General features: G+C 44.0%; 2 protein-coding genes across 6 annotated transcripts in view; both read right to left on the bottom strand.

The window, feature by feature from the left end:
- Nucleotides 1-13941, bottom strand: part of STARD10 (StAR related lipid transfer domain containing 10) — a 46819-nt gene extending 32878 nt beyond the window's left edge. The window contains exon 1 of the mRNA XM_085852619.1: nucleotides 13381-13941. Within this exon, the coding sequence (XP_085708745.1) occupies nucleotides 13381-13545 (165 nt within the window). The 5' untranslated portion in view covers nucleotides 13546-13941. The remainder of the gene's footprint in view (nucleotides 1-13380) is intronic.
- A 510-nt stretch (nucleotides 13942-14451) lies between these two features.
- LOC147014568 (RELT-like protein 1) overlaps nucleotides 14452-25000 on the bottom strand; it is an 83156-nt gene continuing 72607 nt past the window's right edge. The window contains exons 6-8 of one of the 5 annotated variants that reach the window (XM_085852615.1): nucleotides 23573-23702; nucleotides 23241-23289; nucleotides 14452-15277 (exon numbers count right to left, since the gene is read on the bottom strand). In XM_085852615.1, coding sequence (XP_085708741.1) covers nucleotides 14877-15277; nucleotides 23241-23289; nucleotides 23573-23702 — 580 coding nt within the window. In that variant the 3' untranslated portion in view covers nucleotides 14452-14876. The other 4 variants (XM_085852614.1, XM_085852616.1, XM_085852617.1 and 1 more) reach the window with 4 other exon arrangements.

The raw sequence follows: 25000 nt of genomic DNA, 5'->3' as shown, positions 1-25000 counted from the left end.
GTGTATCCGTCTATGAATGGATTTCTTCAGTAGGATAATGCCACAAGGTCAGGATTGTCCAGAAATGGTTCCACGAACTTCACAGTGAATTCAGCTTACTGCAGTGACCTGCCCGGTCACCAGATCTCAATCCAATTGAGCATCTGTGAGATGAGAGGGAACGAGCTATTCAGAGTAGAGATCCACTACCAGTCAACTTGACACAACTGTGGGAAGCATTGGAGTGAACATGGGCCAACATCCCAGTGGAACACTTTTGACACCTTGTTGAGTCCATGCCCCCAATTAATTGAGGCTGTTTTGTGGGCAAAAGGTGGTGCAACTCAATATTAGGAAAGTTTTCCTAATGTTTTGTAAACTGAGTGTATATACAGTACAGTCCATAAATATCAGATGTTCCACTGATTTTGAAATATTGTAGTACAAATTTTATTGACGTGCTTACATTGTATTGGTACCGGACAGACCTTATAGATGATTTAACATTCTAAATAGTACGTACTTTATAGAAATCGGTGTGTGTGTGTGTGTGTGTGTGTGTGTGTGTGTGTGTGTGTGTGTGTGTGTGTGTGTGTGTGTGTGTGTGTGTGTGTGTGTGTGTGTGTGTGTGTTGTTGCTATCGATTGGCCCCGTGACAACCCTGCACGAACAGGGCTTATAATTTTCCACCATTAACCACAGCCATATAGAAGTACTTTCATTCAAGCTTTTGAGCCTCACTACCTGCCATGATCTTTCCTGGACATCCTCCATCGTGCAATGCCCATCCTTGGCATACCTGAGCCCCAAACAACATAAAAAGCTTTCATCCACAGCTTGGAGCACCGCTCTCCCCTCTGGGCTGGTGCACCCGCCTCACATCAAGTTTGGCTTCACGCTGTGGAAACCAAGACTTTTAGGATCATTGGTATCTCTCATGATGAAGCCGAGTCTTTCGGTCTTTTACTCTCTCACCGGAGACAGGTCGGTGGTCTTTCCGTCTTCTACAGTCTCCTGTCCCAGCCTTGCCCCACTTGCTCTGTCTGTGATCTGTCCCCCCTATATTTCCCCAGGGTGCCCAAGGTCCACCAACAACACCCTTTTGGTGAAACTATGAAAATCAAGAATTACTGTTCACCTTCTCTCTTTCATTCCTCTTTTTTTTCTCGCCTCTGGAACAAACTCCCACACACCCTTCAATCACACTCGACCCTCCAGGTCATCAAAACAGCTGTTCACCACCATCTCTTATCTTTTCCCATCCAAAACCTCGATCTTTTCCACCCCCATTAATCCACCCCAAACCTACCTCCTTCAAATTCCCTGCTTTCATTCCTGAAAGTCTCTGTAGTGTCCATCTTGTTTACCCCATGTACCCTGCCCCAATCCATCTCCCTTCTACAGATCTCCTAATGTCTCTGTTCCCTACTATTTCATGCCTCCCTCTACTGTCCCTCTTGTCTCTTGCTCCCCTTGTTATACGTTGTGTGTGTTTGCTTTTATACGAGCCTAGACATTGCACATAAAAATGAGAAGTGCACTCGGTAGAGCACATACCTCCGCCACTCAATCCCTGATGCACAAAAACATAATCCGGCCCATTACATTTTTCAAATATCATGCTCTATTTAGTTTTTGGCCCTATCTCTCAAAGGTGAAGAATCACGTAAAAAAAATATCAGATCTGGATCCGGATTTGGATCTTCACCAGATTTGAATCAATTCTTCCTTGTCACACCCAACGTGTCAACCAAGTTTCATCCGAATCCGTCCACAGCTTTTTGAGATATCATGCTCTGTATCGTTTTTGGCACTCTCTCTCAATGATAATCATTTTTGAAATTCTAGTCATCGGATCCGGATCTTCACCAAAATCTAATCAGTTCGTCCTTGTCACGCACCCAACCTGTCCACAAAATTTCATCCAAATCCGTGCACAACTTTTTTGAGCTATCCTGCACACAAACAAATAAACAGACAAACAAACATCCAGAAAGGGGTGACAACATAACCTCCTTCACCTTCAGTGGCGGAGGGAAGAAAATTTTTTTTTTTTAATTTTTTTTAAAGAGAGGCGTTTTTTTTGGCCCTATCTCTCATGAGAGGAGAAACACAAATGAGCGTTTTGAACATTTTGGAATGCCAAGTCAAAATCATATCTTCATCTTCTGGGGGTCTCACTCTCTCACCGGGGGGAAGCATTATCAGAATGGAAGTGTCCTTGATAGCAATGCAGTGGGCAACCAAAAATTCGTTGTTACAAAATTATAATTCACAAAAATTAGAAGCGGCTAAAAACGTGTCCTGGGACTTTTGGCTCACCGTGTATATTGTGGGGCATCAAGGGATAGATTAGCGTCGCACTGGTCTGAGTGTTTGGGTTCCCTTTTAAGTGAAACCAATTTCCCCATAAGAATGAATGTAAATATCGGGGTGGTAGGTGGGTGGGGGGGAGGGAGGGGTGTTATGTTCCAGAGGAAAAAAAATCCATTATTTACATAGAGAGTATAACTTTTAAATAATTTTAAACAAACAATTGAATGTCATCATCTCTAGTTTCTTCAGATCTTCATTGGTTAGCTCCTCTCCGTGTGATTGCAGAAGTTGTGTAACATCGGCTTCTTCCACCTCACTAAAACCCGCTTTATTGGCCAAGCTGAGGATAACTTTTTTCATCGCGGAGGCAACATCGTCAAATCCTTTCAAGTCGTTGACACATTCAGGGCACAACTTCCTCTACACACCATTCATGCATACCTGAGAATATTGAGCGCAAGACCCACCAAAGTTATCAATGCACTTGAGGATGTTTCCATCAGTTTAACATATAAACATGTGGTATCTAGTCATGTGCATCACCACTTGTGAAACACCAGTGATTAGAGAAGGTGATACAACCACTGATGTTATCGATGCACAGCTTGGTGTGTACAAGGTCGATACTGTAGTACTCTGGGTGGGCTTACATGCCGGTATTTATGGAATGGTTTATACTGGAGCTTTATTGAAATGAGGAAAATCATTAGTTTGGTACTAAATTAGAGGTTTTTTGGCGTTTTGATGCAGAATGCGGTCGTTATCGACTGCACACGACTATCTAATGGAACGGTGAACGACTTTAAATGAGTACGTTCTCTCATAGATCAGCGACTTAATAACAAAATAATGTTAACCAGGATGATGATAAGCGACGACTTACTGTATTTTACTTGTGCACATGCAGTTGTGGCCAAAAATATTGGAACCCTTGCACTTTTTTCAAATAACTCACAACTTTCTCTCAAAATAAGTTGAAATTGACAAAGTATTTTGTTTCCACAATTCTTTATTTCTCTGTTAATATTACAGAACCTTTGTTTTTGATTCAGAACTTAATATATCCTTTAAAATCAGAAAATAAAAACAAATAGCATTGCCAAAATTATTGACACCCTCGATTTAATATTTGATAGCACAACCTTTGGACAAAATAACTGCAGTCAAGTTCCTCCAAGAGCCATGAATGAGCTTCCTACACCTCTCAACTGACAGTTTGTCCCACTCTTCTCATACAAACTGCTCCAGCTCTCCCACATTTGTAGTGTGCCTTCTCCCAACTGCTGTTTTCAGATCTCCCCACAGGTGTTCAATGGCATTTAGATCTGGACTCATTGCTGGCCACTTCAGAACAGTCCAGCATTTTGTCTTGAACCATTCCTGGGTGCTTTTTGAAGTGTGTTTGGGGTCATTGTCCTGCTACAACATCCATGACCTTTGACTGGGTTGAACATTGCACTCCAAAACGCCTTGGTAATCTCCTGATCGCATGATGCAATGCACACATTCAAGGCACCCAGTGCCAGAGGCAGCACAGCAACCCCAAAACATCACTGAACCTCCTCCATGTTTGACTGTAGGGAAGGTGTTCTTTTCTTTGAAGGCTTCATTTTGTTTTCTGTAAAAAGAGATGATGTGCTTTACCAAAAAGCTCTAATTTGGTCTCATCTGTCCACAGGACATTCTCCCAGAAGAATTTTGGCTTGTTCAGGTGTGTTTTGGCAAACTCCATTTGGGCTTCCTTATGTCTCCCCCTCAGCAGTGGGGTCCTCCTGGGTCCCCTACCATAGAACCCCCTTTCATCGAATTGGCGACGGATGGTGCGAGTTGAAACTGTCATACCTTGTGTCTGAAGGTCAGCTTGAATCTGTTTGGCAGTTGATCGAGGTGCTTTGTCCACCATTCGAACAATCCTTCACTGAAATGTTTGATCAAGTTTTCTCTTGTGGCCACATCCAGGGAGGTTGGCTCCAGTGCCATGGGCCTTAAACTTCCTGATAACATTTCACACGGTGGACACAGAAACATCAAGGTCTTGGAGATAGACTTGTAGCCTTGAGATTGTCCATGTTTGCCGACAATCTTGTGTCGAACATCAGACAATTCTCTGGTTTTTTCTTTTCTCCATGCTCATTGCAGAACACACAGCAACACAAAACAGCAGAATGACTCATTTTCTCGATTCAAACTGGTTGAATGAGTGATTTTTATATTGCAGGCACCTGGAACTCACCACCGGTGAATTCAATTCCAAAGTAAAGGAGAATCACCTGCTTGAAATCTAATTGTTTCAAACAACTTCTAAAAGGTTCCAATAATATTGTCCAGGCTATTTTAGGATTTCTCTTTTGACTACGTTAAGATTTGGTAATATTTTTAAAGCTTTTTTTTGTTTTGTTCCACTGGAAACCAAAGAAATACATATGTGGATACCAAAAGATTTTTTGCTTTCAACAATTTTCTGGAAGAAATGATGCATTACTTGAAAAAAGTGCAATGGTGCAAATACTTTGAACCACGACTGAACATATAAAACAAAATATTACAATAAATTGTAAACATTTGCATTAGAGAAAATGCAAAATCATTTCGCGAGAGCATGGTGCAGAGGAAGAGCACTTACCTTTGAGTTGTCTCGGCTGGGTTTGATTCCCGATCTGACCATGAACTATCCGATTAGTGCTTCACAGAGAGAACGTTGCATTATAAAGTGTGCCGATAGACGTTAAGCCGGGTCTCCAATCTGTTAGCATTAGTTGGACGACCTTCAATATCCCATAGAGCATTTCATGAAGAGTAGGCGAGTCATCGCTGGACAAAAACTAGAGGGGGAGCACTCGGTAGAGTGCAAAACCTCCCCCACCAATACTGTTAGGTCACTCACTTATAACATGTAGAAATGTTATAAGTATAACATGTGTTAAGTATATAACTCACTTATAACATGGAAATCACTTATAACATGTAGAAATGCAAAAAAAAAATTCGAAATTTTGTTGAAAAAAAAAAGTTGCAAATTTTTTTTTTCTTTAACAATTTTTTTTTTTTGGGGGGGGGTTGGAAATCACTTAAAACATGCAGAAATGCAAAAAAAAACAAATTCAAATATTTTTTCAAAATGGCCGCCATAGCGGTCATATTGGATTTTGGACCAAGTCCAAAATCTAATGGCACGATCCTTGGACCATACCAAACCCCCCCACCAAGTTTTGTCGAAATCCGTCGAGGAGTTTTTCCGTAATACTGTTCATAAACAAACAAACAGAAAGGGGTGAAAACAGTAACCTCCGATCTTCGATGGCGGAGGTTAACAAATTCCTGCCACCTCCAGTCGAACGTCAGGCCTAGCCGGCAGGTTTGTGAAAAACGAACCAAAAACTTTCACCGGCCGACCCCACAAGAAAGGTGGGAATAATTGGGGTCATTAAGGAAGCAGTGGTGATCGTAGTAGTAGTAGTACTTGTACTACTAGTAGCAGTGGCAGCAGCAACAGAAAATGTTTATGCAATAAGGTAAATAGCAAGCAAATTTGGCAAAATTATAAATCAAGACCATAATGATGAACGTCAGAGGACCAACAGTGGGATTATTAACTTGCCTGCAACAGTAAGGAAATCCAACTGGTATTCGACTCTCAGCAGACAATCGTACCTTACCTCAAAGCTGCGCAGCTCGTAATATGATAGTTTTAATTATTAACAATGCTGTAATACTCATGAGGTCCATTATCTCGCACGATGGTGTATTGTTGTTGAAGTCGACTATCGGAGGATCCATGCTTCACATTGGACGCAGAATAATTGTTTTAATCAAGGTTGTGAGTTCTTGTGATGTTTACCAATGTGCAGGAGAAATTCTCGAACATAAGGAAGTGAACAGAGTAGCATTCCAAGAAATATCAATATCAAGATAGTAGCATTCCAAGAAATATCCCATTCACTTCTTGGTTGGAATGGAGGAGAAAATTCCAAAATGGTGACTCATTGTCAAAGCAACGTCTTCCTACGTGGTTAAAAAGGGAGGATGAGGAAGGGAAACGAAGGGTATAAAAAGTCAACCTGACAAAACAGGGAGGTAAAGTAAAGGTAATCGAAAACGGATCTACAGAAAGTTAGATTGTAGTTCTGCCAATCAAACTATAGGTTCAGAACTCAGACCATTGGTGACGTGGATACATATATATATATATATATATATATATATATATATATATATATATATATATATATATATTCTTCTTCTTCTTTCGGCTGCTCCCATTTATAGGGGTCGCCACAGCGGATCATCCGTTATGATCCGCATAGTGATTTGGCACGTTTTACGCCGGATGCCCTTCCTGACGCAACCCTGGTCGCCTCTTACGACACAGGGATACATATATATATATATATATATATATATATATATATATATATATATATATATATATATATATATATTTTTTTTTTTTTAATGTTGAAGTCACGGTCGAAATAGTCCTCATCAAGGCCAGGCCTTAAATAAGAGAACTGCATTGATACAACAGTAAGGAAAGAGAGAATAATCGAAGAGTTGTTGAGGAAGTAAAAAAATCTACTTTTTGAAAAGGGGAACATCATAAGTGTTCCGGAAGACATGAGAAGGTAAAGAGTTCCAGTGTTTGGAAGTGGAGGTGAAGAAACAAACATCGTAACGACCCACCCTTGAGTTGCCAATGGCTACACAATGATCATGTGATGTCGTGGCTTGTCAAGTATTCCTTGGTCTCACAATTGGTGGAGACACACAGAGAGAGAGAAGAGAGAGGAGAGAGGAGAGAGGAGGGAGGAGAGAGGAGAAAGGAGAGAGGAGAGAGGAGAGAGGAGAGAGGAGAGAGGAGAGAGGAGAGAGGAGAGAGGAGAGAGGAGAGAGGAGAGAGGAGAGAGGAGAGAAGAGAGAGGAGAGAGGAGAGAGGAGGGAGGAGAGAGGAGAAAGGAGAGAGGAGAGAGGAGAGAGGAGAGAGGAGAGAGGAGAGAGGGAACATACAGAGAGCGAGAGTAATCTGCAGCATGATTTGAGCAGGTCGAGTTTTGAGGTCACATTGGTGGAGTTGACAAGTCCAATAACTTTGTATTCAATTCTGTCCAGTCAGTATGTCGAGCTGTAACCTCCCCAGATGTGAGAGCAGTCCTCCATACAAGGACAAATCAATCCTTTATGTAGTTGGAGCAACTGTTTTGATGAGAAGAATCTTCGACATCTGAACAGGACTCCTAATTTCTTCGAGGAAGACTTAACTATTTGTGTAATGTGTGGATTCCAGGATAAATTTGATGTGAGAGTAATAAGTTGTAGGTTTATTGTATCACAAGGTGTAATTGTAGAGCTTTCAAAGGTGATTGGAGAATTGAGAGGAGTTTTGGAGAGAGAGAGAGAGAGCGAGAGACAGAGAGACAGAGAGACAGAGAGACGAAATTGAGTTTTTGAAGCATTAAACTTACCTTGATTACATTTGCCCCACTGGGAGATCTTGTCCAAATCCGAATTTAAAGAGGTGGCTGTGATGAAACGAGATGTAGATCAAGTGAGAGAAGATGGGACACATGGGAAAGATATGGAGAGGAATGTAATGTTGAGTCATCAGCATGTGAGTGCATTTGGTTATTTGTGGAAGAAAGAAGGTCATTGATAAAATGAAGGAAGAGTGTTGGGGGCAGAATGGAACCCAGAGGTACACCGCTGTTGAGAGGTAAGGGGGGAGATGTTGAACTATCAACAATTATGGAGACATAGCGGTCAGAGAGAAATCTCGATATGAGAGAGCAGAGTGAAGGAGGAAAGCCGAAAGAGGGAAGCGTGGATATCAAACCCCAATGTCAAAGGCTTTTGAGACATCAAGGCCGACAACAAAGGATTCCCCAAAGTCTCTCAAAGAAGAGGCCCAGACATTCGTTAAGGCCCTGTCACACCTTGATGATTTAGCCAGCGTATGCCTGACATATGCAAAATTTGGCTAAAACGCTGGCACACGTCGAATACGTTATGGGTAAGTTTGAATACGTTAAGAGCACGTTGGCATATGTCGTAGTACGCCGAGGTGTGAGACAAATTTTCCATGCTTGAAATTTTTTGATGTATGCCAGCATACGACTCACACGTTCCGCATAACGCTGGGCAAAAGTTGTAGGCACGTTACGCAATCGTCGACGCACGTCGAGGTAACGTTTAGCGTACCCGAAACTTATTTCTAACCTATGAGTAACGTGTTGTAGGCACGTTACGCGATCGTTGACACACGTCGACACATGTTACTTGTACGTTACTCATAAGTCGAAACACGTCGAGGTAATGGTTAGTGTCAGTGTTCCAGACTCCTGGTTTTTTTTTTTTTCTTCGGTATGACGGTCATGTTAACACTTCGATTATCTAGTGCAGTTATAATATAATATAATTAATAGGCTGCCGCTCAACGATTTAAATCATAACCACACTAGAAATCGAAGTGTTAACATCACCATCATACCGAAGAAAAAAAAAAAAAAACAGGGAGTCTGGAACACTGACGCTAACCATTACCTCGACGTGTTTCGACTTATGAGTAACTTACAAGTAACGTGTGTCAACGATCGCGTAACGTGCCTACAACTTATGCCAGCGTATGCGGAACGTGTGTCATACGTCGAGTACGTCGAGAAATTTTCAACATGCTGAAAATTTCTCGACATACTCGACGTACGACGACATATGCCAGCGTACTCTTAACGTACACAAAACTTACCCATAACGTATTCGACGTGTGCCAGCTTGGTTCAGCAATTTTTTTATACGTCGGCATACGCTGGCTAAAACGTCAAGGTGTGACAGCAGCTTCACACTTCGATGTCTTGTGCGGTTATGATTTGAATCGTTGAGCTGCAGCCTGTTAATAGCCTCTGCCACGTGATCGTCGGTGATACGCTGCTGCACACTGTGCATAAGTTCGACTATTGTTGGGCAGAGGTTGTGAACGCCGACAACACGCTCATTCGTTGGTACAAGTTATCTATATGTGATTAAAACGTTCTGTGTACGTTACTAATACGTTATGCATACGTCCAACACGTTATTATACGCCCAAAACTTAAAAAAAAACATCAATAGTTCAGCGCACGCCAACGTTTTACATAAATTTTGAGACCTTGCCATACGCCGGCTAAAACGTCAAGGTGTGACAGGGCCTTAATGTAGGAAAGGATCACCTATAGATCTTGCCTTGTGAAAACCGTATTGATGGTCAGATAGAAGATTGAGAGAGTCAAGATGCTTGAGGAAATGGGAATTGAGAAGACATTCAAAGACTTTGGAAACAGTCGTAGTCAGAGCAATAGGACAGTAGTTGGAAGGGTTTGAACGATCACCCTTCTTTAAAATAGGCTGCACGAATGCACGTTTCCCGGAAAGAGGAAAAGTTTGGGTTTTTAAATAAAAATGAAACAAACGAGCAAGCACGGGTGCAAGTTCTGAAGCACGTTCCTTCAAGACACGAGGAGGAATGCCATCTTACCCTTTGACCTTGCTTATGTCCAGAGAGAAGAGTATTTTTTTTGACTGCATGACAAGAGATTAGAGGGTGGGACAGAGGATTGGTGAGAGGAGCATCAGAGGGAGATGAAATGTTAGAATCATCCAGTTTGGAGTTTGAACCAAGAATTGCTAAGAGAGATCGATATGAAAGAGAAGGGGATAAAAGCCTCCGTTCCTGCAACAATAACCTCAGCTATACGTTTAGCAGAGATGGAGGCATCGCCCCAGGAGAGCCAGTAGTCTCTCCAGGGAAAGTCAAAAAAGAAGTTTCGTAAACCAGTCCAGTCAGCATTATTGAAATGCCAATACTGGCGTTTCGTTGGAGCTGTCAGATGAGAGGAAGTGGTGGTAAGTAAAGTGATGTTCACAAGATTGTGGTCAGAAGAACCAATTGGAGGTGAAATTGTGTAGTTGGAATGCAACGGATTGGAGGTGAAGAATAAATCCAAAGTATTGGTCGTGTGGTCATGACGATCTGGGATATAGGTTGGGTGGGTGATAATTTGTTGCAAATCATCAAGAATGGAAAATGTAAGAGCTTCAACTCCCCCAACATCCTGTGGGAAGATTTCAGCCACTCCCTGTTGGTGTACTTTGAAGGTCAATCCCATTACGCACCTCACAGATGATCCAGGCAAAAGAGCACCGATCACCACGTACAACCAAGAAGCCCCTTGGGAATGGATACCACTTAGAAATCCACCCAAAATAAGTAATAAATCCATAAAACACAAATAAGTTCAACATTTCTAGTTGGCCGACTCAGAGAAGATTACAATGAAGCTAACCCTTAATATTCTGCTGAAAAAAAAAAACTTTCAATTGCTGACCAGTTAATCAAATCAGACCCAATATTCTAAAACTTACAATACATTTTCCCAACTTATTAAAGACCACAAAACCTGAGCCTTGTAACAGGAAAATAATTTCCGTATGCACCATTCACCTAGGGATCATCTCAGGGCTACATTTTCAGGTGCTTGATGTCGCACGAATCACAATGACATGTATCCGTGTCGATCGAGGATGAAGTTTCCACAGGCTAGTAATAGTTGCCACTGATGAAAGCAATGTTAGCCACGGCCATTCCATCTGGTGACACCAATGTCAGCACGACATCAACAGCTAGAGTTCAGAGAACGCCTTACCGTGCGCAGTTTGAATGAAAGTAACATGGGAAAGGTCTTTCAAAAACTCTTGCTTTTTTGCGTTTTCGAGCTATATCATTTATATTTATAACGAGCCGTAAATTTGTCTGAATCTCGATATTCCCCCAATGCTGAAAGTGCGAGCTGATTGGTCGAGTTGGTGTCATATATATATATATATATACATTTCTTCCAATTACTGCTAAACAAGAGGTTTTTGGAAGTGCCAAGAAGACGATTTATGATTAACAGTGTTCAAATATATGATTGAATGGAAATAAAATTAAAGTTTTAAAGACTGCAGAAAAAAAAAAAACTATTTTTGGGGGAAGTTTCCCGCCGTTAACGCACCGTCTTTTACGCCACCGTATTTAACACGTTAAATTAGTTATTTGTGCCAGTAGTTTGTGACCTTTATGACTTCCTATAAATAGTAGGTTTCCAGTTTGGAATGATTTTCAATTTTGTTTAACTTCCAGACAGGTGGAATAAAAAATAAAAAAAAAAATTCTCTCTACTCTCTGCGCGAGTACGATCAGGACAAATTCAGAGCCTAAGTACTGAAAAAGGGCAAACTTGTCTTCCAATTCATGTTCAAAATATAACATTCCATTTTAAATAAGTTGTTCCTCGATCATCAACTGACATTTGTCGACAGGATAAAGTGAACCAATTGGCTTCGTTCTGCTTCGAGGTTCATGAAGGAGACGATAAACCTCAATGGGATGGCGATTGATCAACTTCCATGAAAACTTTCAGGGAACAAACAAATACAATCAATATACACTGTAGATGTGAAAAGGTCAAGTTAAAAGGAGCAGGTTGTTGCGTTTCCAAGAGCATGTCGCCACAAATGATTGGACAGAGTTCAAAACTCATCGATTCCTGCCCCAATAATACATTTATCAACATCATTCACTCATTCAGATTCAGCTGTCAGTGTTACACGTTTATGACCACCTGATGACACATATTAAACCTCAAATTACAAACAATCATGGAATACCACACTGGGAATTGTTGTTTTTTCAAAGTTTGTACAAACACAGGGAGATGTAAAGAATGCTCCTTGAAAGAAATCTTTGAGTGCTATTTAAAAGTCAAGAGTGTGTGTAAAGTGCTCTTTGGGAATGAGTAAGACGACGATCTGTACCAGCAGTTAGTTTCATGCTCGTACAAGTTGTTTTTTTACATCACGTGGTAAAGCTTCAACTGAACACAAATCATTATTCGTAAAGCAAATGAAAGGTGTGTGGAGACCCCTCATGAGCATGGTAGCAGTCCCCCTTCCTCCACGAGTGTAGTGTCTCCCACCTCCACGAGTGTAGTGCCCCCACCTCCACGAGTGTAGTGTCCCCCACCTCCACGAGTGTAGTGTCCCCCACCTCCACGAGTGTAGTGTCCCCCACCTCCACGAGTGTAGTGTCCCCCTTCCTCCACGAGTGTAGTGTCCCCCACCTCCACGAGTGTAGTGTCCCCCACCTCCACGAGTGTAGTGTCCCCCACCTCCACGAGTGTAGTGTCCCCCACCTCCACGAGTGTAGTGTCCCCCCCTCCTCCACGAGTGTCGTGTCCCCCCCTCCTCCACGAGTGTCATGTCCCCCACCTCCACGAGTGTAGTGTCCCCCACCTCCACGAGTGTCGTGTCCCCCTCCTCCACGAGTGTCGTGTCCCCCACCTCCACGAGTGTAGTGTCCCCCCTCCACGAGTGTAGTGTCCCCCCTCCACGAGTGTAGTGTCCCCCACCTCCACCTGTGTTGTGTCCCCCTCCTCCACGAGTGCAGTGTACCCCACCTCCACGAGTGTAGTGTCCCCCCACCTCCACGAGTGTCATGTCCCCCCACCTCCACGAGTGTAGTGTCCCCCCTCCTCCACGAGTGTCGTGTCCCCGCCACCTCCACGAGTGTAGTGTCCCCCCTCCTCCACGAGTGTCGTGACCCCCCTCCTCCACGAGTGTCGTGACCCCCCTCCTCCACGAGTGTCGTGACCCCCTCCTCCACGAGTGTCGTGAACGCCCCTCCTCCACGAGTGTCGTGACCCCCCTCCTCCACGAGTGTCGTGACCCCCTCCTCCACGAGTGTCGTGACCCCCTCCTCCACGAGTGTCGTGACCCCCCTCCTCCACGAGTGTCGTGTCCCCCCCACCTCCACGAGTGTAGTGTCCCCCCCTCCTCCACGAGGGTCGTGACCCCCCCTCCTCCACGCGTGTCGTGCCCCCCCCTCCTCCCCGAGTGCCGTGGCCCCCCCTCCTCCAGGAGTGTCGTGTCCCCCCACCTCCACGAGTGTAGTGTCCCCCTCCTCCACGAGTGTCGTGACCCCCTCCTCCACGAGTGTCGTGACCCCCCCTCCTCCACGAGTGTGGTGCCCCCCCTCCCCTTCCTTCACAAGTGTGGCCGTTTGTCCGAGAGTGCGTGTACCTTGAGTTTCTGAACGGCACTGTTGTTCGGAAGGTCCTGCGTCCATACTGTGAGCCCCCCCTTGGTGTAGCAAATCTGCCATCCATCGTGGATCTCGCACTCGGTACGGAACGAGCTGAAGGCCGCATCGTCCGGGATCTGAACGCTGTCCGAATTACTCATCATGGCTCGGGCACACTCACACCCAAACTCACACCCAAACTCACACTCACAGGGCTGCGCCGATCGCACCTTCCCGTGTTCTCGCAATACTTTCCCTCAGGTTTCCTCGTTGGGAGAGTAAACAGAACACACGGCACACACGGCACACACGGCACACACGGCACACACGGCACACACGGCACACACGGCACACACGGCACACACGGCGAGACACGTCGACACTCGCCGATTTAAAACAAAGAGCAAACGGCCCGGCCCTCTTGTGATCCCGAGTCCGAGATCCCTCGGTAAACCCTGATTAATGTGACCCGTGGACAAATGAAGGACTCGCCAAGTCCGGCATTTACCAACACGAACACGAACACGAACACGAACACGAACACGAACACGAACACGAACAAGCCAAACACATTGCACGGAAGTGTAACGATGACGGAGGGCCACGTGGCACGCCCGCTGCGCTTGGAGATGGATCGACTCCAGAACGAGCTCGGGGATCGACTCTGGAACGAGCTCGGGGATCGACTCCGGAACGAGCTCGGGGATCGACTCCGGAACGAGCTCGGGGATCGACTCCGGAACGAGCTCGGGGATCGACTCTGGAACGAGCTCGGGGATCGACTCCGGAACGAGCTCGGGGATCGACTCCGGAACGAGCTCGGGGATCGATTCCGGAACGAGCTCGGGGATCGACTCCAGAACGAGCTCGGGGATCGACTCTGGAACGAGCTCGGGGATCGACTCCGGAACGAGCTCGGGGATCGACTCCGGAACGAGCTCGGGGATCGACTCTGGAACGAGCTCGGGGATCGACTCCAGAACGAGCTCGGGGATCGACTCCGGAACGAGCTCGGGGATCGACTCCGGAACGAGCTCGGGGATCGACTCAAGCCACAGGGATTGACAGATGTACGAATTAGAAAAGGTTCATCGGAGCCTGACGAACGGTTTTCGTGTTTCAAAATGTCTTCGTTCGTCGGAGACAGCGATACACACCAGAAGGGGCCTGCGAGGCTGTTATAGAGCAGAAATGCCCAGAATTCGTTCAATGGTTCAACCAACCGAACAAAAGTCGACCCTGGGGAAATATAACACGTGATCTTTATTAAACGTCTCGTTCATTATCATTGCAGAAGTGACTGCTGATTTAAATATCCATCTTACAACTGCACACATAAATGGCGGAAATCATTATAAGTTATAACCACCCACCCCACTCTCTTCCGAAACGTCCTATCTTTCCCTTCCCCATCACCTCTATATATAATCCCATTTCTCCCCACCATCTTTCCCAAAAATGACCCGTTCATACATAATATATAGATCTTGAAACATTATTCCCGTAGACGGCATGCTCCACAATGCAGCACTCCGCGGGTAACTGCGCCAGTCGTTAATACGATTTGTGCAGAAATCATCTCGTGGAACAAGCATGGACATGGTGCCAAGCCTGGGCCTGTTACAGGGGAGAAACCATCTCGTGGAGCAGGCACGGTGGAGCAGGCACGGTGGAGCAGGCACGGGGGAGCAGGCACGGGGGAGCAGGCACGATAGAGCAGGCACGGTGGAGCAGGCACGGTGGAGCATGCACGGTGGAGCAGGCACGGTGGAGCAGGCACGGTGGAGCATGCACGGTGGAGCAGGCACGGTGGAGCAGGCACGGGGGAGCAGGCACGGTGGAGCAGGCACGGTGGAGCAGGCACGGGGGAGCAGGCACGGTGGAGCAGGCACGGGCCTGTTACAGGGGAGAAACGATTTGGTGTGAAAAGGCTGATGCTCTGCAGTTGCCATCCCAGCAATTTGCAGGCTGTTACATCACATCGTGAAAGAAACCTCGTAATGTTTGGTATAATCGATACATTTGCACGATTATGGAGATGACTTCCAATTAATAACGTGAAATGACTATTTATCTTGGTATAAGTGTCCCCCACCCCCATACGTGTTGATTCCACCGCGACAAATGACACTTGAAAAGTTGATGCAAATAACATCTGATGGTTTAAATATTTATAATCATGGATGTTCCGTTGAAAAAGTATTCATAACCCAGTCATCTCTTATTTCAGCAGTGTGTGTGTGTGTGTGTGTGTGTGTGTGTGTGTGTATGTGTGTGTGTGTGTGTGTGTGTGTGCGGGTGTGTGTGTGTGTGTGTGTGTGTGTGTGTGTGTGTGTGTGTGTGTGTGTGTGTGTGTGTGTGTGTGTGTGTGTGTGTGTGTGTGTGTGTGCGTGCATGACACATGAGTCTGATCTAATTAAAACTTGCCATGTATATTGCTGGGGACCATAGGATGTGCCTTTTCAGGGTTTGATATTAATCAGACAAGTGCTTCCCAAGTTATGGCCATTTATTTACCAAACCAATGACAGGACACGTTGCTGCGTTGGCCGGTGCGCGGCCGGCCAACGATGACGTCACGTGCCGTGCTGGTTACGATGGGGATCGATCGGTGCCTTAGTTACCGTGGGGTAGGAGTGGCAATGGTCAATGGCAGCGAATGTCGTGGCTAGCAAAGACAGGGAGGTAAACTTGATTTTAATTTGGATTTTAATTAACTCTGTGTGTGTAAATATCACAGCAGTTGTTACCTCAATGCAAGCGATAATTCGTGGAATGATGTGAACATTCCGTACTGGCACGCACCACTTCCGGATAGTGATGACTTAATGTATTCTAATAATTTCTCGATTTATTATGCGCATTTATAGATAAACACAATGCCCCAATCTAGTCGTCGTTTACGAGAGCGAAGGAACTGCCTGTGGTTGTTTCTTGCTCAAGGTTTGAATTTTTTTTTTTTGGGGGGGGGGGGGTTGCATGTACGGGCACGCGAGAGCGAAGGAACGGCCTGTGTGGTTGTTTCTGGCTCAAGGTTTGAAAGTTTTTTGGGGGGGGTTGCATGTACGGGCACATGAGAGCGAAGGAACTGCCTGTGGTTGTTTCTTGCTCAAGGTTTGAATTTTTTTTTGGGGGGGGTTGCATGTACGGGCACGCGAGAGCGAAGGAACTGCCTGTGGTTGTTTCTTGCTCAAGGTTTGAATTTTTTTTTTGGGGGGGGGGTTGCATGTACGGGCACGCGAGAGCGAAGGAACGGCTGTGTGGTTGTTTCTGGCTCAAGGTTTGAAAGTTTTTTTTTTGGGGGGGGGGGTTGCATGTACGGGCACGCGAGAGCGAAGGAACGGCCTGTGTGTTTGTTTCTGGCTCAAGGTTTGAAAGTTTATTTTTTATATTTTTTTGCACGTACGGCCACGCACATACAGGCACGCACGTACGGGCACGTACTAGTTTGTATAAATGACCGTTTTCATGTATACCTGTTGGTGCTTTAGCAGACTGCTTTGGGTCCATTTACATTTACAGGAGTACAAGGTTTTATACAACCCCAACCCCCACTCTCTCACCCCCCCACCCCCAAAAACAAAACAACAAATGCCACCACAAACACCATACCATTGTTACTTCAAGCAACAGTTGGAAAACTTGGAAAAATACTTTTATTCTTTTTAATCTCACACACATGGTGCTGACAGACGACGAGGTACGACGGTACCCCCACAGAGTGCTGTGTAAAGCACCACGTAACGTTGTGGCTAAATGAACAGTTTCAGGAATTTTTGTTCAAAGAATCACAACACTGCAACATACATTATACGCATCATGGTTTCATAATTACAACAGTGATCAAAATGAGTGGCTAATGTTAAAAAGGTCTACAGGGTGGGCCATGTGTTAACCCTCTGTAACATAAACACCTTCAAACGAGACAAAACTAAGAGATGTCAGCATTGTGGAACTCTCCACTCCATTATCTTTTCACAGTGATGCTCTGCTGAAGGTCCTGAGCCCACATGCACATGCACTTTAGCTGCCAGCATTGTGGGTAAAAACAAACAAACAACTTTTTATACCTTGAATGGTCTTCAGCCATTTTCGCAGTGAATCACTCAATCACAACCCAATACAAGAAAGAGAGCAACCAGAGATTGCAGACCCTCACCAGGACTTGTTTTGTGTGGTGTATTTTGTGTACTGATGTGTTACGTAATTAATAAGACATAACTAGAGCTGCCACTCTAACTGCTGACAGTGATGACCGGGTAACAAGACGTCCCACATTGATCGGACACCTGACCCTGACCCATGACGTTTGTTGTTATCCAATTGAATTCAGAATGGGATTAAAATACATTGAATTCAAATCAAATCAAATGGAAGACCAAACACTGTCGGTACAGTCCTGCATTGGAATCATCAGAAGGAACCTGGACAAGCAAAAAGCAAAGATGAAGTCATCAGAAGGAACCTGGATGGGATTTGGGTTTCAGTTGCTACTCCTCTACCTTCAAACCCATCGAGGAACAGCCAAGTGAGCCTTATTAAAAAAATAACCCTGATGCAAATAATTAAATAATTCTGGCTGCCAACCATACGTCCGAGAAGGTTGAAATTTAAAACATATATTCCCCATCAAGACTAAATCATAATTGTCTGTTGTACTACATTACCGAAGACATCATCAAATTTTGTCGACCAATTTTATCCCAAGATGACCCTCAAAAATTCTCATCCTGATCGGATCTAGTGTACTGGTAATACTTATGCAGTTATGACATCATAACTGAGGTACCTATGACGTCATACAAAAATCATACTTATTCTCCATGTGGAGTACTTGCCATGTGGTAAGTTTAGATTTTTTTTCCATGGAGTGGATTCACAGATACAGAGGTCCAAAATTTTCCCTTTTTTCCAACATGGCTGCCACACCATTTGACCTCTGACATCATAATTATCATAATAATATTCTACATGAGTAGTCGCTCCTTTGGTGAAAATTTTGTGTCCATCCAACAAGCGGTTGAACAGAAAAACCGTACTTACGTTCTGTGCAGACAAACAGCCAAACAGAGACACAGTCAAACGGACCCAAATGCAATACCCTCTCCTTTGGCACGGGTAAGAGACATTGCCAATGCATGACTTTTGGAATGACGTAATTTTACTATAATGCTCGGTGCACATGAGCAAAAACCCCAGGAAACTTGCATGTTCGAGGCAAAATAAAGTATTTTAATGTGTACGAGAGAAGGATTGTCACCTGAAATGGCTCACAAAGCTTCTAAAAGGTCAAAAATACTTGGAAAAGTACCTGTGAGAAAGGGCTCTGCCTCTGCACAACAAGAGTTGGAAGAACTCCTAAGCTCGCATTGCAAACTCCCGAACACGTAGACCGGTGCAAGGCCCGAGTGGATGGGCAAGTGCTATACAACCCCCCGACGGATCGCGACCAGTGAATGCATTGTGTATCTGAATCCAGTGCTTCTGAACAACGATGGGAAGAACATATCTGGGGCTTGTGAATGTACAGGGTAAGTTTAAAATGATGATATTTACTATTAATCATGTTTGAGAGGTGGGAGTTGTGAGTGTTGTTATAAATACATTGTTTGTTTGGTTCCAGGGCCACAAGATAAATATTAGATTTTTGCATTTATTACTAAAAGGAGAAGCGTCCGTGTGTGTGTGTGTTCGTTCATATATTCACTGTAGCTGCTAGCTTGTATTAAAAGGAAATGGGACAAACTCAACACCTCTCATCCACAGTCCACAGATATTTCTCGTGAGTCCGATTTTCATTCAGGAACACAACAATTATGATTAACCATTTTGAGATTGCCATTCTTTCATCGAAATGCTGAAAATAAAAATAAAAAATCGCAGATTTCACACCAGCAATGCTAGGTTAAAAGAGCCGAGCAAGCAGAACGGAGTCACTGTAAACGCACACACACCGCGCATTCACAAAAGGCCTCATTTAGCACCCTTATGTCATTTTGAAAGTCACATATTGTTCTTGAACAAAGGGATACAAGTTCACAACATATGATACCTTATTGCAGACAATGCTGTATTTTCAAACTACGCATAAATATCAAATACAAACACCATCACTGTTATGGTACTGCGAACCGTGTGCCGCACCGGCTATTGCCACACGGATCCTGTCAGATAGGAAGTGTCTGCTGGGATAGGTGGGACATGTAATCACAGTTAAACCATTAACCCTTTCATTGCATGGTTAGTTTATACCACCATATGTGCAAGTGAATTGTTAAACTACATGTGCTGAGCATCATGTGCAAAGAAAGAAGTCATCAACCAGAATCCTAAGTTAATAGAATTCTCACTCTCTTTTTGTTGCAGTGCCTTTTGGTTCTGTAACTATCCTCCACTGTAACCTCCAAGTATTTTTCCCCTTCCCCCCACCCCAATGTATTTTTTAATGCGGCTGATCACTGCAATGTAGCCTCCAGTGCTCAATCTGTAATATATTCCATGTGTTTTGGAACATGCTTAATCTCACATAACAAAGGTGTCAATAGCTGCATTGAAAGCAGGTCAAATGCATGTGAGATTAAGCAACGTGGGATTTGTTTCTGTCCAAGACAACCAAGGCAAGTGTCTTTGCTGCCTCTTGCAGACCGAGAGCATGAAGGGCTCCCAGGATGTCGGGCACAGTGCAGGTGGGAGCCACTTGTGGAAGGCTGGCCAGAAAATCGACAGGACCTGAAGTAGTCTGAATCAAGGCTTGGGAAAGGCCAAGTTGCTGGGCAAGTTGCACCCATGGCAGCTGATCAGCGGAGTGTGAGACAGGCGGTGTAAGAGTGCTTGGTGAACTGGGCTCGTTCTCTGCTGTCGAATCCTGCAGTTTCTGAGCCAAGTTCTGGAGAGACTCCTCATCCAGAACAGAAATAGGCCAACCTTTATGGAAGGGTGAGACAGGAACTGGATGAAAGTTTAACCTGGTTAGAAAAGACATCTAAACAATTCCTTTATTATGCAGAGTCAAGGTATTTTAATGAGTTTGCATTCAAGAGGCCTTCTCATCTGTAGATGTGGTGTGAATAAGATATGTCATTCATGAAAAACCACGATAGGTTATATTTGGTTGAAAGACAGAAAAGTGGGATGTTTGGTTCAGAAAGGTCAAATATATTCCATCAAAACATAATATTCCCTGAAAAACAAGCTAACAACCTTTTATTACAATCCATTCTGGCTGTTCTGTCTGCACACACGGACATGTATGGACCCACGGTATCCTTTCCAAGAGAAGGTCTTTGGGTCGACACTGGAAAAATTCTGAAGGGCTCAAGTACAAGATCACATTGTCTCGTTTGGACTTTTCTTGGTCTACACCCACCAGTGTAACTTGTGAACTTCAAAGGAGAGGTCAATAATTATGTCACGGAACATTTTATTTGGCTTATTAGCCAGTCCCCATGCACAGCGGGAGATGGGGTTTTGATATCGTGGCTGTGCGTGTGTTAGTGTGTCCAGGCCACAACCTCTGTTTTTACTGTGTCAGATTTTGTCATCAAATTTTCAACAAACCTTTATTATGAGAATTTGGAGAACACTAATTAATAATATTTCCATTTTTTGTGAACTGTCGTTTTTGTCAAATCTAGTTTGCGGACAAAGAGGACGTGGATAGGCTTTGCATTTTGGGATACTTTCCCGTTGGAATTTTCATGTATAGAGTAATTGGTTCGTGGGTGCCAGCAGTGACTCCTATTTTCGTTGTGTCTGTCTGTCTGTCTGTCTGTTTGTGATTCTCTCCAGAGCATAGCTCCGTGACGTTTGATGCGATCTTGATGAAACTTGGACACAAGCTAGATATCATGGTCGAGTTGTGTCTTTTTGTATGAGGGGCGTCCCACGCCCCTTGTGGGCAGAGCCACACCCACTTGAACTTTTTATTTATTTTTTCTCAATTTTTTTCTCACAATTTCATTTCCTCGAAGCTGTGCGTAATGTCCATAAGTACAACATATAAAAAAATCCTATTTGATTTGGTCAATTTTGACGGAAGAGATAGGTTTTTACGGTAGGGCTTCCTCAAAAGCTTCCACTAACTCATTTGTACCTATCGTGGCATTGCTCAACAATGCCCATGAACCATCGTCGCCTCCCGGCTAGTTATTTGGTGTTTTTGCAAGTTCCGAGACTGCCTAGGCCAAAATCATACCACAGGGGAAGTAAAAGAGCCATCCATCATCATGGTTGCCCTTTACAGCTCAAGAATACTGTTCATACGTGACGTGAAACTGGGAACATGAAATTATTTGTAGTGTCGAAGCTGATTCTCAAACAACAACCACACTCTGAGATAGCAAACAGTGTCAGGTGGTGTCAATAAATATCTAATAAGATCAGACACTTGCTACCTGCAGTTTTTAATTTTCAGACCGGAATTTGTAAAATGTTGAGGGTGCCGGCAATGACTCGCTGACTCTTCACGAACGACCCACCCCATGGGATCTTTGACATCCCCCAACGACCAGTGCAGGTGGATGGATCCTTCAGCTAACGTCAATCCTGATAGACGGCACATACATAGATGCCTCGTCCTGCATGTAAAACACCAGGATGACAGTTTATAGCTGGGTTTGGATTCAAATCCAGGCTCGACAGCTCAGATGCAAGTATACATACCTCGAAGCAGTCTTTAGCTGGGTCAGGATTCAAACCCAGGCTGGACACCTCAGAAGCAAATGTTCCTACCTCTAAACCATCCTGCCAGCCCAGTCGAATGTGTATCAAAGAAAATGTTGTTTTTCCATTATCAGGATACTGTATATTCAATGACACAACAATTTCCTGAATCTATGGAAGGATTTTACCACGAAAAATTAAAAGTCATCCCATCAGTGCAAAATAAATAGAGAAACAAATAAATTAGTAAATAGAACGTGACAGGATGTTTTTATTCACTTCATAAATTTAATATTGGGAAGTTGATAGATTATGGAATAGCAAAATAATTATTTAAATTTTAACAGCGGAACATTCAGGCATTTTAATGAAATTGCCTTGGGTTTGAAAGTAGATGTAACTGCAGTTTTATAATGATCCCTCAAATGGAAGAGTCAGTTACCAATTAGCTTCTCATTCAGATGCCTTTTGTTTCACTCAACTCACATTGTCAGGATAATCATGATTTGGCGAGATTAAAATGGCACGGTTGCTACGTTACGTCCATTCTTCCTTTATTCCACATTGTTCTGCCAGTTGCTCCGAAACAATGAAAACACAAGAAAGAAGTTGTGTGGCCTATTATGTGCACATCATATCCCCAGAGCTAGCGATTTCCTTAAAATACATGATATCGATTTTCATTTACAGTTCATGGTTAAGTGGCTAACCTCCCATATGTATAGTCTACGTTTTGGTGCACAGGTAGATGGACAGATTATACCTCTGCTATCTACCTCTGTGATTGAGAATAGTGTTGATCCAAGAGGTTGATAGGTCGGAGAGCAGGGATGTGAAGCAGTAATGCTCGATTCCTGGCTGTATCAAATTAAACTAAAAGTGCCATCCAGTGCGGTAGGTACTGCGTCAAGGAGCAGGCCATATTTTGGAGAAGCTATAAAAAAAAAACAATTGTCCCATCTACATTGTGTACCTTTCACAAAAAGCAGGCCACAGTATCTTCCACAAATAGTAGGACTAAGCGTCTATAAAGCATCATAGCATGTGTCGTACCTTCGACAAATTCAAATCCACTGCTTTGGTGACCTTTAACCTCAATTTTTCAGCCCCTTTCCCCATCAAACCAAAATTATTGCTTCCAAGTATGCCTCCAAGGGATCCAAACAGTGACAAAAAAAAACATTATTATTATTGTTACCTTTTGACACCTTGCATGCTTCCTGGAAATCTTTCGATGGTTTCACTTCCTGAAATAAACAACAAAAAGCACATCAATCCCATGGTGGAAAACAATGATATGAGATAAAAGAGGAACCAATCCGTCACATAATCACATCACAACTACATTATACAAAGTGATGCTTTCAGAAACAAAAGTCAATACTTTACACCAATTGGAGGTATTCATCAGAGTCATATCATAACCATTTTGTCCCCTTTGACAGAAGCTTTTTCTACAACCGGTAAACATGAAAACCTGACACAGGTTCACGTGCCGAACAAACCCAAATCTTTGTCTCACCAACTGACCTCATCTTTGCTCAAAGACTTGCTGAGTCTCCAAATGGCACGGATGGACTTTGAATGGAATGCCTCTCCAATTGGATCCCCCGACACGCCCGGTTTGCGTGCTCTCTCTGGGATTTTGGTCACACAAAACCTGGTAGGGTGGCAACATCAAGCAACGGTGGTCTCGAATATCATGAGAGAAAGGGATAGCAAGGTTACTCATGCCTGTTCGAGTTACCAACAAGAGGGCAACAATTTCATTTCCCATAGTGCTTTGCTTTTTTGTGCTTCATTTCTGTCTCAAATGTGTTTCCCTCATAACAAAGGGTTGAGAGATAAGGGATTAAAGGCCAGATAGCAGAATAACTTCACGCTATCATCCAGATTTCCCGTGCACTGGCGACATGTGACTTTCTAGTTATTGATTTGCTATGTCAACTCGAGTGCAACGATTAACCTCTATGGGCACAAAGGCAGCATTATTCGATAAAACAACACAAGAGCGACGTTGACGGCACGCCATCGCAAATCCCCACGCTTCCCACCTAAAGCAAAGTTGAAAGATTCCACCAGGAATGACCCAATATCAAATTTTGAGTTAAATACATTTTTCCGCTTTGACCCCTGTGGCCCCAAATTTACCACCCCCTGGGGTATGAAATGGGGGTGGGGGGGGGGTCAAACCCGAAAAATCGTTACATATTTCAGCAAAGTTTCATTAACAAAAAATGTTTTAAAATGTGCTCATAATTGCATTTTTGGTATTTGACCTTTTGACCCCATCCAGGGAACAGAGCCAAAATGATACTGCTCTTGCACCTTCTTGCCATATGGTGACCGTAACTACCAAATTTGGTGAATTTCTGCACAACCATTTAGGAGGAGGTAGCGTGACGGACGGACAGACAGAAAGAGACAGACAGAGAGACAAAGGCAGATATGGAGCCAATTGCAATACCTCATTAAGTCGATGAAGTCAAGTTTCGGATTTGTCAAAACAAAGGCTTCGGCGGCTGTATTTACGCATAACGACCCAGGAAGATATTGATGTTATTCTTCTCTTTTCTTTTGTATGGAGCACTGCTGGTTGCATCGTTTTCTGGGGGAATGGTTGTGCTACTGATACAGTGCCCACTGAATTTGGAATTTGGCCATGGTGCCGGTGATAGCTCACCTACTCTTCGTGAAGGACACCAGGATCTTTAACGTCCACCAACCGATGCTGACAGTTTAGACTCAGAACGCATAGTTTAACGTCTATCCGAGGGATCGCACGCACATTGATGCCTCTCCCTGCATGTGAAACACCAGAACAGTTTATAGTTTGGTCGAAATTCAAACCCAGGCTAAACAGCTCAGAGAAGAGTCTTCTTTTGTATGCAGCACAAGGCTGTGGGGTAGTATAATTGGCTGAGGGCATGGCAGTGCTGCTGATGTAATGCTCTCTGT

Source organism: Eptatretus burgeri, chromosome 13, assembly GCF_056783735.1.
Source record: "Eptatretus burgeri isolate ZD-2024b chromosome 13, Ebu_testis_v1, whole genome shotgun sequence".
In the NCBI taxonomy this organism is placed as follows: domain Eukaryota; kingdom Metazoa; phylum Chordata; class Myxini; order Myxiniformes; family Myxinidae; genus Eptatretus; species Eptatretus burgeri.
The sequence above is the reverse complement of the archived record's forward strand: the minus strand, read 5'-3'. Positions and strand labels throughout refer to the sequence as shown.